The 14,943-nt window shown below is 37.8% G+C and overlaps 1 protein-coding gene across 10 annotated transcripts in view; it reads right to left on the bottom strand.

Moving 5' to 3' along the window:
• The window catches only part of POLG2 (DNA polymerase gamma 2, accessory subunit), a 77,382-nt gene that overhangs the window by 59,097 nt on the left and 3,342 nt on the right, over positions 1 to 14,943 (bottom strand). For 6 of the 10 annotated variants that reach the window (XR_009499696.1, XR_009499695.1, XM_059908354.1 and 3 more), the window contains exons 2-9: positions 13,611 to 13,737; positions 13,393 to 13,498; positions 12,351 to 12,524; positions 11,335 to 11,475; positions 9,084 to 9,164; positions 6,779 to 6,879; positions 4,408 to 4,525; positions 2,351 to 2,442 (exon numbers count right to left, since the gene is read on the bottom strand). Coding sequence is in view for 8 of the 10 variants with exons in the window: in XM_059908354.1 (XP_059764337.1) it covers positions 2,351 to 2,442; positions 4,408 to 4,525; positions 6,779 to 6,879; positions 9,084 to 9,164; positions 11,335 to 11,475; positions 12,351 to 12,524; positions 13,393 to 13,498; positions 13,611 to 13,737 (940 nt within the window). In the remaining 2 variants the exon portion in view is untranslated. Of the gene's footprint in view, positions 1 to 2,122; positions 2,443 to 4,341; positions 4,526 to 5,800; positions 6,156 to 6,778; positions 6,880 to 9,083; positions 9,165 to 11,334; positions 11,476 to 12,350; positions 12,525 to 13,392; positions 13,499 to 13,610; positions 13,738 to 14,943 lie in introns of those variants that run through there. The other 4 variants (XM_059908356.1, XM_059908357.1, XM_059908358.1 and 1 more) reach the window with 4 other exon arrangements.

The following is a 14,943-nucleotide window of genomic DNA, read 5'->3' as shown; positions in this document are numbered from 1 at the left end:
GAGGAAGGGTGTAGGATTCAAGAAGCATATGAGTAAATATAAGTGTGTGTGTGTGTCAGGGGGAGGCACAGAGAGAGAGAGATCTATGAGGTCTGAAAACATAAAGTTACCATGATTTTGAAAGTGTGGTATGGGTATATGGCTGGAGAAGTAGAAAAATGTAAATGTAACAGGACAGGAAGTCCAGATATAGATCTAAATACATATGGGAGTTTAGTATATGAAAAATATGGCATTTTAAGTCAATGGGGAAAAGATGCAATATTCACTACACTTTAAAAACCTGAGAACCATATTTAATAAGTTAGAACTCCATTCTTTGCAACAAAATTAATTCAGCTAGCTCAAATATTAAAATACCTAAAAATGAAGCCACAGACGTGCTAGAAGAAAACAGGAGGAATTTTATAATAATCTTTAAGAGGGAAAGGCTTTTCTAGGTATGACTCACAATCCAGAAGACATAAATGATTGTTAAATTTAGTTAGATGAAACATTTAAAAATTACATTTAAAAATCTTAAACTAAGTCAAAAGAATGGGGGGCGTATTTTGAATCCATGTCTCTGATAAAGTATGAAGTTCTACAATATATAATGAGCTCTCACAAATAAAGAAAAAAGCCAAAAATCCAATAGGAAACCAGGAAAAGGCAGTATCTGCAAGGTGACACCAAGGCAGCACAAAAACCTTGCTGGGATGAAGAGCTGCAAATAGGTGTGCTCTGACCAGCTGCCCTCAAGCATTTGTCCCTTCTGCCCCTTCCGCTCCCAGACCTGGGGGATTACAACCTAAGGAGACTGCCTTCTCTCAGTGCTGCTTCTCCTGAAGGATGTAAAGGGGAGACTTAACCAGAGGAATGATCAACAGTGGTTCAGTGATGTCTGAAGCTCCTTCTTTCTCCTTTACTGCCCTGGAGGGACATGGGCTAGTGCCTTGTCTTTGACCTTTATTACACACAACCAGAGACAGTAACTGAGATTTCGGGTAGTACATAAACTTATAGGTTAGGACAATTAGACACCTAAGGATTACAATGACCTCCAAGCACATCTCCTTGGCCCCTCAGACATAATGTGGGGGAAGGCACAGCTGGAGAAGGGCCAGAGCAGGACCCTCTAAAGGGCAGGGGCTCCTCTTGCCAGATCCAGGAAGGGCATTGTTACCTCTCTTGTCCTGGCCACCATCACCTGGGCATTGTCAGAGCTCCTAACAGGTCTCCCTGCTTCCTTTCTACTCCTCTAACATTCCACTCTCCACAGTCATCTTTTCAAAATAACAGTATGTCCCTTCTCTGCTCAAACTGTGCCCCCTCCTGCCCTAGTGGCTTCCAGAGTCCTTACTGTGGCCCCCATGGCTCTAAGCAACATGGGCCCTGACCACCTCTCTGACCTCCCCTTCTCCCTTTCTCCCCTCTGTTCTGGCCTGCTTTATGTTCCTTGCTCACTCCACACCATTTTCCTCCTAAGGGCCTTAGCACTTGCTACTCCCTTCTGCCCAGAATGTGCTGCCCCAGATGTTCACACAGCTGGCTCCTTCACATCATTTAGTCTCAGTTGGAAGGCCAGTCCTCAGAGGCTCCCCTGATCACCTATGTAAAGCACACTACCCTAGGCATGATCTAGCACGCCATCCTGTCCTATTTTACACTATCGCTACCCAAAATTACCTGAAATTGCCCATGCACCTACTTGCTTAATGTCTGTCCCCACCTGCCCACCCCTAGAAGGGCCTTGTCTGTTTTGTTCACCACTACATCCCCAGCACCTAGAGTTCCTGGTACTTGGGTGCTCAAAAAGCCTTTGTGAATAAACAAAATGAACAGATATATAACACATATAATGACAGGCCAGTCTTTAGGAGAAGCACAACTACCCCTGGCACTTAAATCTGAGAAATTTCTCCCATGCTTCCTCACAGGAAGACGTGGTGTACATAGCAAACAAATGCCCTCAAGAACATTCTTATGGCTAAATGAAGAATGAGTTTCATAGAACTATTTCTAATAACATCTTTCAGTACATATTGGTGTGATGTAATACCTAAGAAGAGTATTTGATAAAAAAAAATTTATTAAATGCAATTGGGCTGCAGGGAAGTTTTGTCAAAACAATACCATCCAGGTATACAGCTCTCTGATAAAATTTAACAGTGGTTACTACAGGGGTGAACATCAGAAACCACCTGTATTTTAAAATATACTTACGAGGGCCCCACTGTGAAGAGAAATAGTAGGTCTGTCTGGGATAGGGCTCAAATATATTTATTTTTAAAAGCTCCACAGGAGATTCTGATGTGTAACTCCAGTCGGACACCTCTGATCTGGATAATCCTCCATAAATATTACTTACCTCAACTGCAGTATAGACATTCCATGTTGCCAGTTAGTGCAGTCAGCTGATCTGAGACCAGGAATACAATCTTCCTGTGAAGGCTGAGGCCCCTAAGAAGACAAAGTACCTAAATAAAGGTACCTGTGGGCAGGACTGAGATTTTCTTCAGAAAAATAATTTTTAAAAACATTTTAGTCTCACAGTTATATTAAAACTAAATATTGGACCCCCAAACTACAAAAATGAAATTTAAACTTTTAAGTAGACATATGGTGGGAATACTGGCGTTGCAGTTCTGAGAGTTCTGTGGTTCAGGTGAGATAAAGCAAATGAGCAGTTGTGTGTCATGGCATTCTAATTTTATCACCCTCAGTATTCCTGAGAATTGGGATTCTTGATGTGGGAGGAGATACAGATGTGTGATAGAAGAGGTTAAAGTAAAAACCCTTAAGTCCTAAAGGGGCATGAGGGGACTTTTGGGGGGTGATGGAAATGTTCTATATTATCATTGTGGTAGTGGTTACACATTTGTCAGAACTCATAATCTGTACATTTAAAATAGGTAAATTTACTGTATGTAAATCATATCTCAATAAAGCTAACACACACACACACACACACACACACACACACACACACACACACACCAGTACTGAATCTGAATTGCAATTATTGGTGAGTTCGTGATGGCACCCAGAGTATAGTCTCCAAACAATGACTTTTTAAAAAGAAAAATAAAGCCATAATATCATTATCACACCCAAGGAAATTCTCAATAATTCCTATTATCATCTACTGTTAATTTTTTCAGGCGGGAGAATGGTTAACTTAACAAAAGATCCGGAACTAAAATATTTACAAATGAACTGATAGCTGCGATCTGCTTCAAAATAACATAGAAGGGTGATGTGGGGTGGATGAGGCAAGACTGGTCACGGGTTGATGGTTGTTGGTGCTGGGTGATAGGCACATGGGGTTAATTATACTATTCTGTGTATGTTTGAAATTCTCCCCAAGAGCAAAAAATAATAACCAAAAAATAAAGACCTACTAAGTAAAGTCAACTCAGACAAGCCAGCCAAGCTTTTAAGACATTTTACACAAAGTATCAGAATTTTTGTCAGGCTGGTAATGACAACATAGTTAACACAAACATAATCAGCACACAAAAGTTTAAAGATTTCTTATACACATATCTGTTAGACATGAAATATACTAATATTAGATTATGCCATTTAACATTTATTTTAGCTTGCTCTGCAAAAGTCAATATTCTCATTTTAAAAATTTTAGTTTTAGGTTAATCTTTGATATTTGACAGTGTATATAAAGACCCTTCTTTCCTGATAACAAAACCCATTTCAGAGAAGACAGTACTGCCCCAAGGGATAAATTGTGTTTGACCCAAATTAATCATGATATTCTCATTCCCTTGGACAATGACTGGCCTAGCAATGACCATGTGATTCAGTTCTCATAAATACAAGAAAATGTAAATAAGTCTTCTGACTGGGATGTTTGGGAAAGCTTTTACTTTCCTAATTAAAAACAGAAGAGCCTTGGCTGGCTAGCTCTTATCTCTTTGACTTTCTTCCTAACTCGAATGTGGCTGAGAAGGCTAGAAATACATCCGCCATCTTGTGACCAAGAAGAAATAAGTATAAACATAAAAGCCAATATACTAAAGATGGTGGAAAGACAGCAAGAGCCTTGCTCCCTAACTACTATAGAGGAAACAATTACACCAGCTCTGGACAGTCTACCCCCTCGATTTCTTGTTATGAAAGAAACAAACTCCAATTTGCTTAAGCCAGTATAGCAGTACTTTTGTTTCTTATAGCTGAACATATTCCTGATACCATGAAATACATCAAGAAATATAAGTAATAAAAACTGAATCAAAAAAAGCACCAAAAAAATCCACTTCTGAGTGCAAAGAGGCTAAACAAAAAATACTAATAATAATCTCAGTTAAATAAGACAACCAAATTAGGAAAGGAGAATATTTATTACACAAATATTAGAATCTATACATTCTTAGCTGATGATATATATTTAGTTAAAAAGTCTTTTACTTTGGATATATGCATCATTTCCTTCATTGTGGTGTCTCTACTTCTCAGATGTATTAATCCGTTCTCCAAAGTAGCTTCAGTAATCAACACTGTGAAGAGGATACTCATTTCATCATATCTAAGAAAAAAAGGTAGTTAACCAAAACACATGAGCACAAATATAGATTGTAAATTCACCACATTACCAGCTTTAATTACTCAGGAGTCAATGCCACCTTCAAGAGTCACAAAACTCAGGGACTTCCCTGGTAGTCCAGTGGCTAAGGCTCCAAGCTCCCAATGCAGGGGGCCCGGGTTCGACCCCTGGTCAGGGAGCTAGATCCCACATGCTGCAACTAAGGTTCCCGCATACCACAACTAAAGTTCTATAAAAAAATAAAGGAAGAAAGAAAGGAAAAAAAGAGTCACAAAACTCAAAGACAGGGCTTGAGAACTGAACCCAAAAATACTTTTTTCAAGTTTCTGAATCATTTTCAAAGTAAAATTTTCAGAAAGTTTCTGACTTATTGTAATAGCTGAGAAGTCATAAAAGAAAAGAAAATATAAGAAATAAACACTGGTACCTCAACACACCATTTGGTGTGATCTGGATGAACCTCAGAATAACCTCAGCCTTTTGGTATTTGGATACAATCCAAGAAAATAATTTTAGACGAAACTCTCTTATACTACTACTATAATATTAAGATCTAGTGTACAACAAATTACACCAAAAACCATGCTAAATATATACCTTAGTACACTAACTTAGTTTCTAGTTTGGCAATAACTGAATATGTTCCACACTGGCCTTCTTTCTGTTTACCCAGTCATACTATCTCATTGTTTCTTTTCTTTTAGGACTCCACCAGAAATTATCTTATTTATCTATTTGTCTGATGTCTATTCTTTCCCACTAGAATGTAAGTGTCATTAAGAACAGGAAACTTTTCTGTGTTGTTTACTGCTGTATCAAAGTACAAAAAATATAGTGGGTGCTTAATAAATATCTGGAGAAAAGTATCCTGGGACAAAGGAAAAAAACTATCCTGGGACATAAAGCCTTTACCATGTAAAGAACAACTGTAACTTGATATTGTCCACATGACTCAAAGGATAAGATTTTAGAAACTGAGAACACTGGAAAGTTCAAGTACCACCCCTTCATTTTATATATGATAAAGCCATCAGTTGCTTTATCTATAGAAACTTATTTTTCTTCTGACATCATCTGAAAAGTATATTTTAACAAGTTACTACAGAACTGAGGAGCGAAACACTAAGCTTCACAACTTTTCACCTAAAAGATATGTATTCAACACAAAAAGCTAAAAAAATAACAAAATAAACCCAAAGTAGGGGAAAATGAATTATTTTATTAAAAAACAGAAGTTAATGAAAATAGCAGGGGGTAAGACTAGAGACAGGAGATCAATTAGGAGATTATTTCAATAATCCAGTCAAGAGATACTGGTGATCTTTTTTTTAAAATTATTTGCTTTATTTTTTTTTTTAATTTTTTCCCTTAAATTTTATTAATTAATTAATTAATTAATTTATTTATGGTTGTGTTGGGTCTTCGTTTCTGTGCGAGGGCTTTCTCTAGTTGCGGCAAGCGGGGGTCACTCTTCATCGCGGTGCGCGGTCCTTCTCACTATCGCAGCCTCTCCCATTGCAGAGCACAGGCAGGCTCAGCAACTGTGGCTCACGGGCCTAGTCGCTCCGCGGCATGTGGGATCCTCCCAGACCAGGGCTCGAACCCGTGTCCCCTGCATTGGCAGGCAGACTCTTAACCACTGCGCCACCAGGGAAGCCCGATACTGGTGATCTTAATGGGGAGATGTGGGTGTGAGTTACATTTGGGAGGAAGACGAGACTTAGTGATGGACTGGACTCTGACAGTAAGGAAGAGGGAGGAGTGAAGGACAATATCCAGGTTTCAGTCTTGAGCAATCAGGTAGACAGAGGTGTAGATCACCGAGAAAACTAGTTCTCTGTTCTCTGGAATAGAACTACCTTCCACTCAGCCTGAGAATGAACAACGCCAGCAAGGAAGAGGCACTCCACTCATGTTCCCTCAGTCCTGATTCAACAAATGTGTCTAATATAAATAATTCCATCCCTGATAAACTGATAAACTCAGGTACACATACTTCATGGTGTTAAGTCTTGAAGTTTCACATAGTATGTGCTTATATATACCTGATGAGTATTGTTTCCTGCTGTACCAATTAACTAAGGGTATGTGGTTCTGTAAACAGGAAAGTTAGGAATAATTTTGAATTATAGTATATATAGATATTTAGAAGAAATCTGTTACTCATAAAGAAACATTGTATAATCAAAAACTGAATAAATACATTTTTTAAGCAACAAAAAACACAATTCTTACTTTGAATAAAGTTGTTCCAATGAGGATGGCACAGTTTCCAAATAACCAGGCCACACAGATATTCCATTTTCTAATAATTCATTAAATAGCCCTTGACAAACCTGGGGAAAAATACAAAAACTCTGAATATGAAAGAAAGAAAAGTAGCTAGTTATTACCCTATTTTTATGAAACCACCAATCTTTTACGCTCTTTAAAATGGGCATAAATCCCTTTAATTACATGATAATATTGTTGATAATTTTATATATTGTATACTTATAAATTGTATACTTCTTCTGAAGAACTTAAACACTTCAAAGCTGAATACTAAATGCAAGTCTGAAATTTTTATACCAAATATAAGAATTTTTATTATTATCATCATTCATAACACAAATAAACAAAAGCAAAACAGAGTCTATCAGAAAAAAACAGTCCAAAGGGCTATGTTAACTCTAAACTTATCTGAGACTTGAGAACTGAGCCTAAGGGTTATAATACGATGTCAGGAAGAGAAGGAAGAGCCATTAAAGGAAACTAAGGAGAAGGAGCCAGAAAAGTATGAAGAAAACCCAGAGAGTGGTGTTCCTGAAGCCAACTAAAGAAAATGTTTCAAGAAGAAAAGAATGATTGATTAGTTTCAGTGCGATGCTAGAGACAAAAGCCTGACTGGAAATACAGAAGTAATGATGAGTAAATGACATAGTACACTTTACTGTTTTCTTAAAAATGGTGAAGCAAGAAAAAGAAAAATTTTAAACTCCCTTAACAATCTAGAACTAAAATTCTAAAGAAGGATTTCTCTCACTGGCACTGCTGATATAGGATGTTTAGCAGCATCCCTGGTCTCCATTAGATGTCCGGGGCACCCTTCCCCACCTTCTGACAACCAAAAATGTCCCCCAAAATGTCCCCAGATATTACCAAATGTCCCCATGGGGAGGGAGACGGGGAGGATGGTGGGATGGGGTAGGGGTGAGTGCCTGAGCTAGAGCACTGTTTCTCAAACTTAAGCACCAGAATCACCTGGAGGGCTTGCAAAACACAGATGGCTCAGCCTCGCCCCCAGAGTTTCTGATTCAGCAGGTCTGGCAAGAATTTGCATTTCTAACAAGCTCCCAGGGAAAGACCACAGCGAAGTAAATGCGTGTTAAGGTACAGGATATTTTGGGGATAGATGAGAATATAGATATTAATAAATCTAAGAAATTATCAGGGAAAAATAAATATGAGTTTTAGTAAGTTTAGTTTTGGTTGCCAGCAGAAAAGGAGAGAAAAAGTTCTAAGCATGATAAAACGCAGGTGAAAACATGGGGAAATAACCCACAAAACCTTTTTCATAGCCCAGAAAGTTACATACATAAGGATTCTCTTTGTCATACTGCTGAGGGGAAAAGTGTTAAAAACAGAATAAGATGCTACTCTTGATAAAGCACCCAAGGCACAAAATATTACTAATATTCTTACAAACAAAAACAAAACAAAACAAAAGGCCTGCAATGGTAATGATGAAAATCTAGGAAGCAGAGTTCTTCTTCGTCCTTCAAGCAAAAAAAAAACCCCTAGGAACTTGGTACCTACCAGGGTGTTGTGGAGCCTCCTGCAATCCTGGGGGAAATGAGGAAATTAAGCCATTCTCTTCCCTTTCCCTGAGCTCATTATCCCCACCTTCCCAGACCCCTGCACAGGAGCCTGGGAAAGCCAGGTCAATCTTTCTAGTATCCTCACTCAGGTCCTGGATGGGTCTGAGTTACCCAAACAGAAATGACTGCTGAAGGGTTCCTGGTTTTTCTTAACAGTATTTAATTTGACCAGATAGATTAGAAAAATAAAATAAGATTACAGATCTGGAACTTGTGCTTATACCAACAAGTATCAAAAGTGTTAAGTTATAAAGGGAAGAGCGTAAGAAATAATTCACTAGACGTCTGTACAAATATTTTGATTACCAAAATTATGCATACTCATTTAAAAAAAATGCAACTATGACTGGGCATGACATTAACAGCAAAACCCACTGAACTGTATTCAGCTTCTTTAATATAATATACTTCAAATTATCTGTAATTAACTGTAGTATTTATTATTAAATTAAAATTCATTATTAATGAATGATTTAATTAAAAATTTAAAAATTCATTTAAAAATGATTTTTTCATTTAATTAAAATTTCATTATTTAATTAAAATAATGTTCACAGTTCATTATTCAATTAGAATTTTTTAAAAAATGAATCAAAATAAAACTTTAGATGGCAAACTACTCATTTACTTGGAATAACGGTTATAACTGAAATCATGACATTAAAACTTATTTAACCCACCTGTCTTAGTTCCACTGTTGGGCCTCTTCCCACATCCAAAGCAACCTTAATAGGGGCTAAACAAGGGTGAAGTTTAAGCACCTAAAACAATTTAAAGAGAAGGGGTAAAAAGGACAAGCACCAACAAACATGAAGCTGTTTAAGCAGTTAAAATTTTGTGTGAAAATGGAAGCTAGCTGAGGTCATAAAAAATATCACACAATGATGTTATCAACCATCTTTATTCAGCTGCTCATAGACTTCTCCATTCAGGCATTCTACAGAAATAAGTTCACTTGATACTCTCCCATTTCCTGACAAATCCATTTTCTCTCAGTTGAAATGCCCCTTTCTGGCATCACTGTCTTCCTTACCCGGCCTGAGCCATGTGGCTTATCACTTGGACTTTCTCCTGCCAAAACCCATCACTCTATGCATTCATTCAGCCATTCAACAAACATGTGAATGACTACTTGGTATGAGAAACAATCCTAGGTGGTGGGGACAAAAGTCCCTGTCCCTCATAATGTGCAGAAGCAGATAACAAAATAGATAAGTAAGTAATATATTTGAAGGTGGTTAAGTGTTGAAAAAAAAAAAGAAGATAGGAAGTGCTGGCAAGGGGCGGGCTGGTGGAGAGTTGTTTGCTATTTTAAATAAGGTGGTAAGAGGGAATTCCCTGGCGGTCCAGCGGTTAGGACTCCACACTTCCACTGCAGGGGGCGAGGTCTCTGGTGAGGGAACTGAGATCCCACATGCCGCACGGTGCGGCCAAAGATGGTAAGAGAAAGTCTCCTCTCTGAGGTGACATTTGAGCAGACTTGAAAGGGGATTGAGGGACAAGACGTGGACTTGGAGGAAGAGCACTCAGACAAAGGGGAGAACTAATGACCAGGCTCTTGAGCTGGGAGCACACTGGGCATGTTCTAGAAACAACAATGAGGTCTGTGCTGCTGGAGCAGACTGAGTAAGGTGGAGAGGAGTTGAAGGTCAAAAGGGATAATGCTTTGTAAAACATGTTAGGGGCTTTGGCTTTTCCTCTGAGTGAGATGAGGAGCTTACTGGAGTGTTTAGAGCAGACGAACAAAGTAACGCGTACCTTTTAAAAGGGCCACTCAGTGCAGGAAGGTGGGGATGATGGTGGCTTAGATCAGACTGCGAGCAGGGGAGGTGCTAAGAAACGGTCAGATTCAGGATATATTTTGAAGATAGAATCAAAGAGGTTTTGCTGATCGTTTGGATGTGCAGTATGTAAGAGAACGAAAGAAAGGATCCCCCTTGTTTGTTTGCTACACACACCCTATAAATCCCAAACAATTCTATAAATGGCCACATCAGGCTAAACGAGCACTGCATAATAAATCACTAACTAGGCAGAGTGGTGCTACAAACTCATGGTGTCTAATCTCATTTGAGCACTCAACATGTGAAAACTTTTGATTTGGGGAAGCTCCCTTTCCCATTCAAGGGAAATATGACTATTCTAAACTCTTGCCACTTAAACCCCTACTCCTCCACATTTTAAGCTAATAATCTTGCTTCCTAATTCCCCAAGAAAATAGAGGATATGAGTAAAACTTCCTTCAAGGGCTAACCAGCTCCAGTAGCCTATTTATATCTATACCATTGGTTTTTCCACCCTGCTGTTTCAAAAAGTAACTCCCTTTTCAAGACAAAACCCCCCACTTGTGTTCCTGATTCTGTCTTGGTCCTTCCTATTTCTTCCAAAATCTTGCTCCATTAGGTACTTCATTTCTCTCCTATAGCTTCAACCCCTCCTCTCTCTTGATTTTGAGCCCATAAAAATGCTCAAACTGCACATCCTAAAATAAGCCTTTCCCTTGACCCAGACCCATGTCTAGCTCCTGTGATCCAGTGATCAGCCACTTGGGGTCAGACCAGAAGCAGAGGTCAATACCACAAGTCTTGCTGGCCTGTTTTACTTACTCCTATTTAACACTCAGCTTCTGATACAAGCAGAAGCCATAAGTGAAAAGGCTCAGGGGCTAAGAATCAGAGACAGCTGTCCAGCTGCCAAAGATCAAACAGAAACGCCTTTGGGATTACCCAAGAGGGATTCCTTCTTCTATTCTGTGAGAACCTGCTTATTATTCCTGTGGCCAGATTCTAAAAAAACATGAAAAATAAATTACTTGCACTAAAAAAATTATTATTCAGAGTTTATATTAGAAACCAAGTACACTAACATAAAAAAAGGGGGGAAAATTTATATTTTTAATTTCCCAAGTCTATCTCTGAAATATCAAAGCACCTTTCTATGAAGATCTTTCCTTCTTGTAAAGGAGTTCTCTGTTAGCTGGAAAGAATCGTAGAGATATGCCAGCATGCCTCGGTCTAGATCTCCATTTATGGATAAAACAGAAGGAACCACATTTTTCCGTCCATCTCTGCCCTTCACAGAAAAGTAGAACAAAAAGAAAGCATCATTTAGCAGAACTACCTCTTAAAATTACATTTTGCACTTACAGAATCAGAATACAAATTGATCAGTAAATCTAGATAGACTGATGAAATTTAAAAAATTACCATTTGGCAACCCTCACAGTAATAATTGATTTGGGCAAGAATCATCAATGGATGTTGCAACCAGTAGGTCAGAATCTAGTGAGAAACAGGTTATTTACATAGTCAAAGTATCTGCCCACAAAAGACTTATTAATTACTCATCAATTAATAACTACAAAATACTTATCAACTTTACACTGGAGAAACCTGGAAGCATCATCTTAACCAAGCGATAAAAGTTAACATCACCAGTAACAAACCGATATGATGCACTCAGAAGAGGGTAGCACCATTTCTGTGGCATTCTTAGCAAAAATACATAAATCATGAGGAAACATGAAAGAAACTCAAACCAAGGGACATTCTACAAAGTAACCGGTCTGTACTCTTCAAAAATGTCAAGGTCATGAAAGACAAGGAAAAAATAAAAGGAATTATTTGAAGGAGACTAAGGACACATGACAACTACATGAAATACAGGAAACTAGATTGGATCCTGGACCTATAAAGGGCAGATTAGAATAATTGGTTACATCTGAAGGGTTCTGTGGATTTGAGAATAATAGCAGATTACTGTTACTTTCCTGATCATAATGATTGCATTGTGGTTATACAGGTGAGTCCCTGTACTTGAGAAATGCATACTGAAGTATTAAGACATCATGGGGCACCATGTCTACAGCTTATTCTCAAATGGTTCAGAAATGATCACAATTAGAGAATCTGGGTAAAGGATACATAGGAGCACAAAGTAAAACATACGTGTAATTGAGCTACATTTTCAGGATACATGTGTAAAAGTTCATGATCTCCTAGATTCCACAGGGTTTCTATTGGCTCCTTTCCCCACGGAAAATTGTAGTAAAGTTTGTTTCCTTTTTGGCCCGCTTCATCCTGACAATCACTGCTGCTGAAGTTAGATGGACTCACAGCAAACTGGAAAAGAAAGTTTGTCTTATTAACTTATTAAAATAAACATTAAAAAGTAAAGTTGCCCGCAGCAACTGAATGAAACTGGTCAAGTCCCAAATAAAAAATTGTTAAGTTTAATTAAATATGAGTGAATATACTGTTACAAATAGTGTTTTTTAATCTGAAAGAATTACACAGAAAAACTGTTGATGCTACCTAGCATTTCTGTGGTCAATCAATAGGAGGGGAAGGAACCATGAACTAAGTGGGATAAAGAAGAAAGTATCACATACTCACCATTCTCATCCTTCCTTATTTGTGATCATTCCATTTAGTTTAGATGGGTGTTTGGAGATTTTGAGAGTTAGAGAAATAAGACAATGGCATGACAAAAATGCTTACTTCAACTCTTTTTCTCTTAGGCTTACACTGAAACTTGACTGTAAATTACAGGACCATTTGACTAATATGGAGAGTTCATGGAGGCTGGAAGCAAAACTAACACAGTATTGTGAAGCAATTATACTCCAATAAACATCTTTAAAAAAAAAAAAAGCTAAAGCTGTAAGAGTGGGCAAGGGTCAAACTCTACACCAGTCAGGAATGCCAGGTGAGGGATTTGAACTTTACCTAGAATGTAAAGTCTTACCAACAAAAGTTTCTGAGCAAGACATCAACAGACGTCTTTACTAAAGTAACTTTGTTTTATGGAACAATGAAAATCTTTACAAAGAGTTTTTTATATGTAGTTGTTAATTTATTATAGCTGTCTCTTATAAATATAACATAGCTACATCAAAATAAATTTCATTTATTGTAGAGAAGTATTACCTCTGACACACTAAGACAATTTACCTAATCATTTTTAAATTAAGGGTAATTATTGTAGTACCTTTCTCCACCACAGGAGTCGATGACGTAACCAGAAATCAAGCCACTGGCTCGCAGTTCTTGCTGAAGTAAACCATACCAGTGAAGCTTCAGTCTTTTCACCAATTCTTTGGATATCAGAAATATCAGATAATCATTTATTTGCAAATCATATAATCTATCCCAAAGTGAAAGTGACTGTTTAAATACAAGGCCAAGTTATTTCCATTTTTTGTGTACCTTTTAACACCATCAGGTGTCTGCTTAGTATCAGAAACAGGATGAAAACACACTCCAATCTGAGCAAGGCCAAAAGGTAGCCTCTTGTTTATCAGATCCAGGTAATTAACATAGTGCTGCAAGGCACCTGCCAAAAGATAAATCAATCACTATATAAATCTATTTTATAAGCCCAAATCATTTTGGTCAATTTATAGACAAATTGATAATATAATGGTAACACAGCAGTAAGTACAGTAGCATGGAGCTACTAAGGCAGATCTTAATTGATTATCACTTAATTTTAGGTAGTTTCCCCAACTTTTTAGTATGAAGATTTTCAAATATACAAGAAAGTTGAAAGAACAGTACAATAAACATCTGTAAACCCTTAACCTAGATTCACCAATTGTCAACATTTTGCCACATTTATTTTCTATTTCTTGTTCACCCAAAAACATTTTAGCATGTACCTCCTAAAATTAAAAACATTCACTGTATACCACTATTACACCATTAAATTAATCATAGTATCATAATTTCATCTAACTTATGGTCAATATTCTATTTTCTCCAATTGTCACCCCAAAAGCCATTTACTGCTGCTCTTTCTCCCTAATTAAGGTTAACTCATTGCATTTTATTAGGTCTCTTAAATCACTCTGAATCTAGAATATTTCCCCTGACTTCTCCCTAACTTTGCTTTTAATGATATCAATTTTTCATTTGAGAACAGGCCAGTCATAGATTATCTCACATTAGATTTGTCTGAATTTTTCCTTATGATTTAATTTGGGTTAATCATTTTTAGCAGGAATAAATACTACATAGTTGATGTATATGTCCTATTGCATCCTAACAGGAGTAACACAGTATCAAATAATCCCACTTTTAATGAAACCAGATTTGATTACCTAGTAAAGGTAGTGAATATCCATTCCCCAACATTATCCTGCTCCCCAACAATCTTCCACCCAATATTTTATTTTACTTATTTATTTATTTTTTAACGAAGGGGCAATCGTTTTCTTTTCATTAATTAATTAATTAATTAATTTTCGGCTGCATTGGGTCTTCGTTGCTGCACACGGGCTTTCTCTAGTTGTGGCGAGCGGGGGCTGCTCTTGTTGCGGTGCGTGGGCTTTTCATTGCAGTGGCTTCTCTTGTTGCAGAGCACGGGCTCTAGGCGCGCGGGCTTCAGTAGCTGTGGCTTGTGGGCTTAGCTGCTCTGTGGCATGTGGGATCTTCCCGGACCAGGGCTTGAACCCGTGTCCCCAGCATTGGCAGGCGGATTCTTAACCACTGCACCACCTGGGAAGTCCCACACCCGATATTTTAGAATCCGTTGATGAAC

This window comes from Balaenoptera ricei, chromosome 20 (genome assembly GCF_028023285.1).
Source record: "Balaenoptera ricei isolate mBalRic1 chromosome 20, mBalRic1.hap2, whole genome shotgun sequence".
Lineage (NCBI taxonomy): Eukaryota > Metazoa > Chordata > Mammalia > Artiodactyla > Balaenopteridae > Balaenoptera > Balaenoptera ricei.
This window is presented reverse-complemented; position numbering and strand designations above follow the sequence as displayed.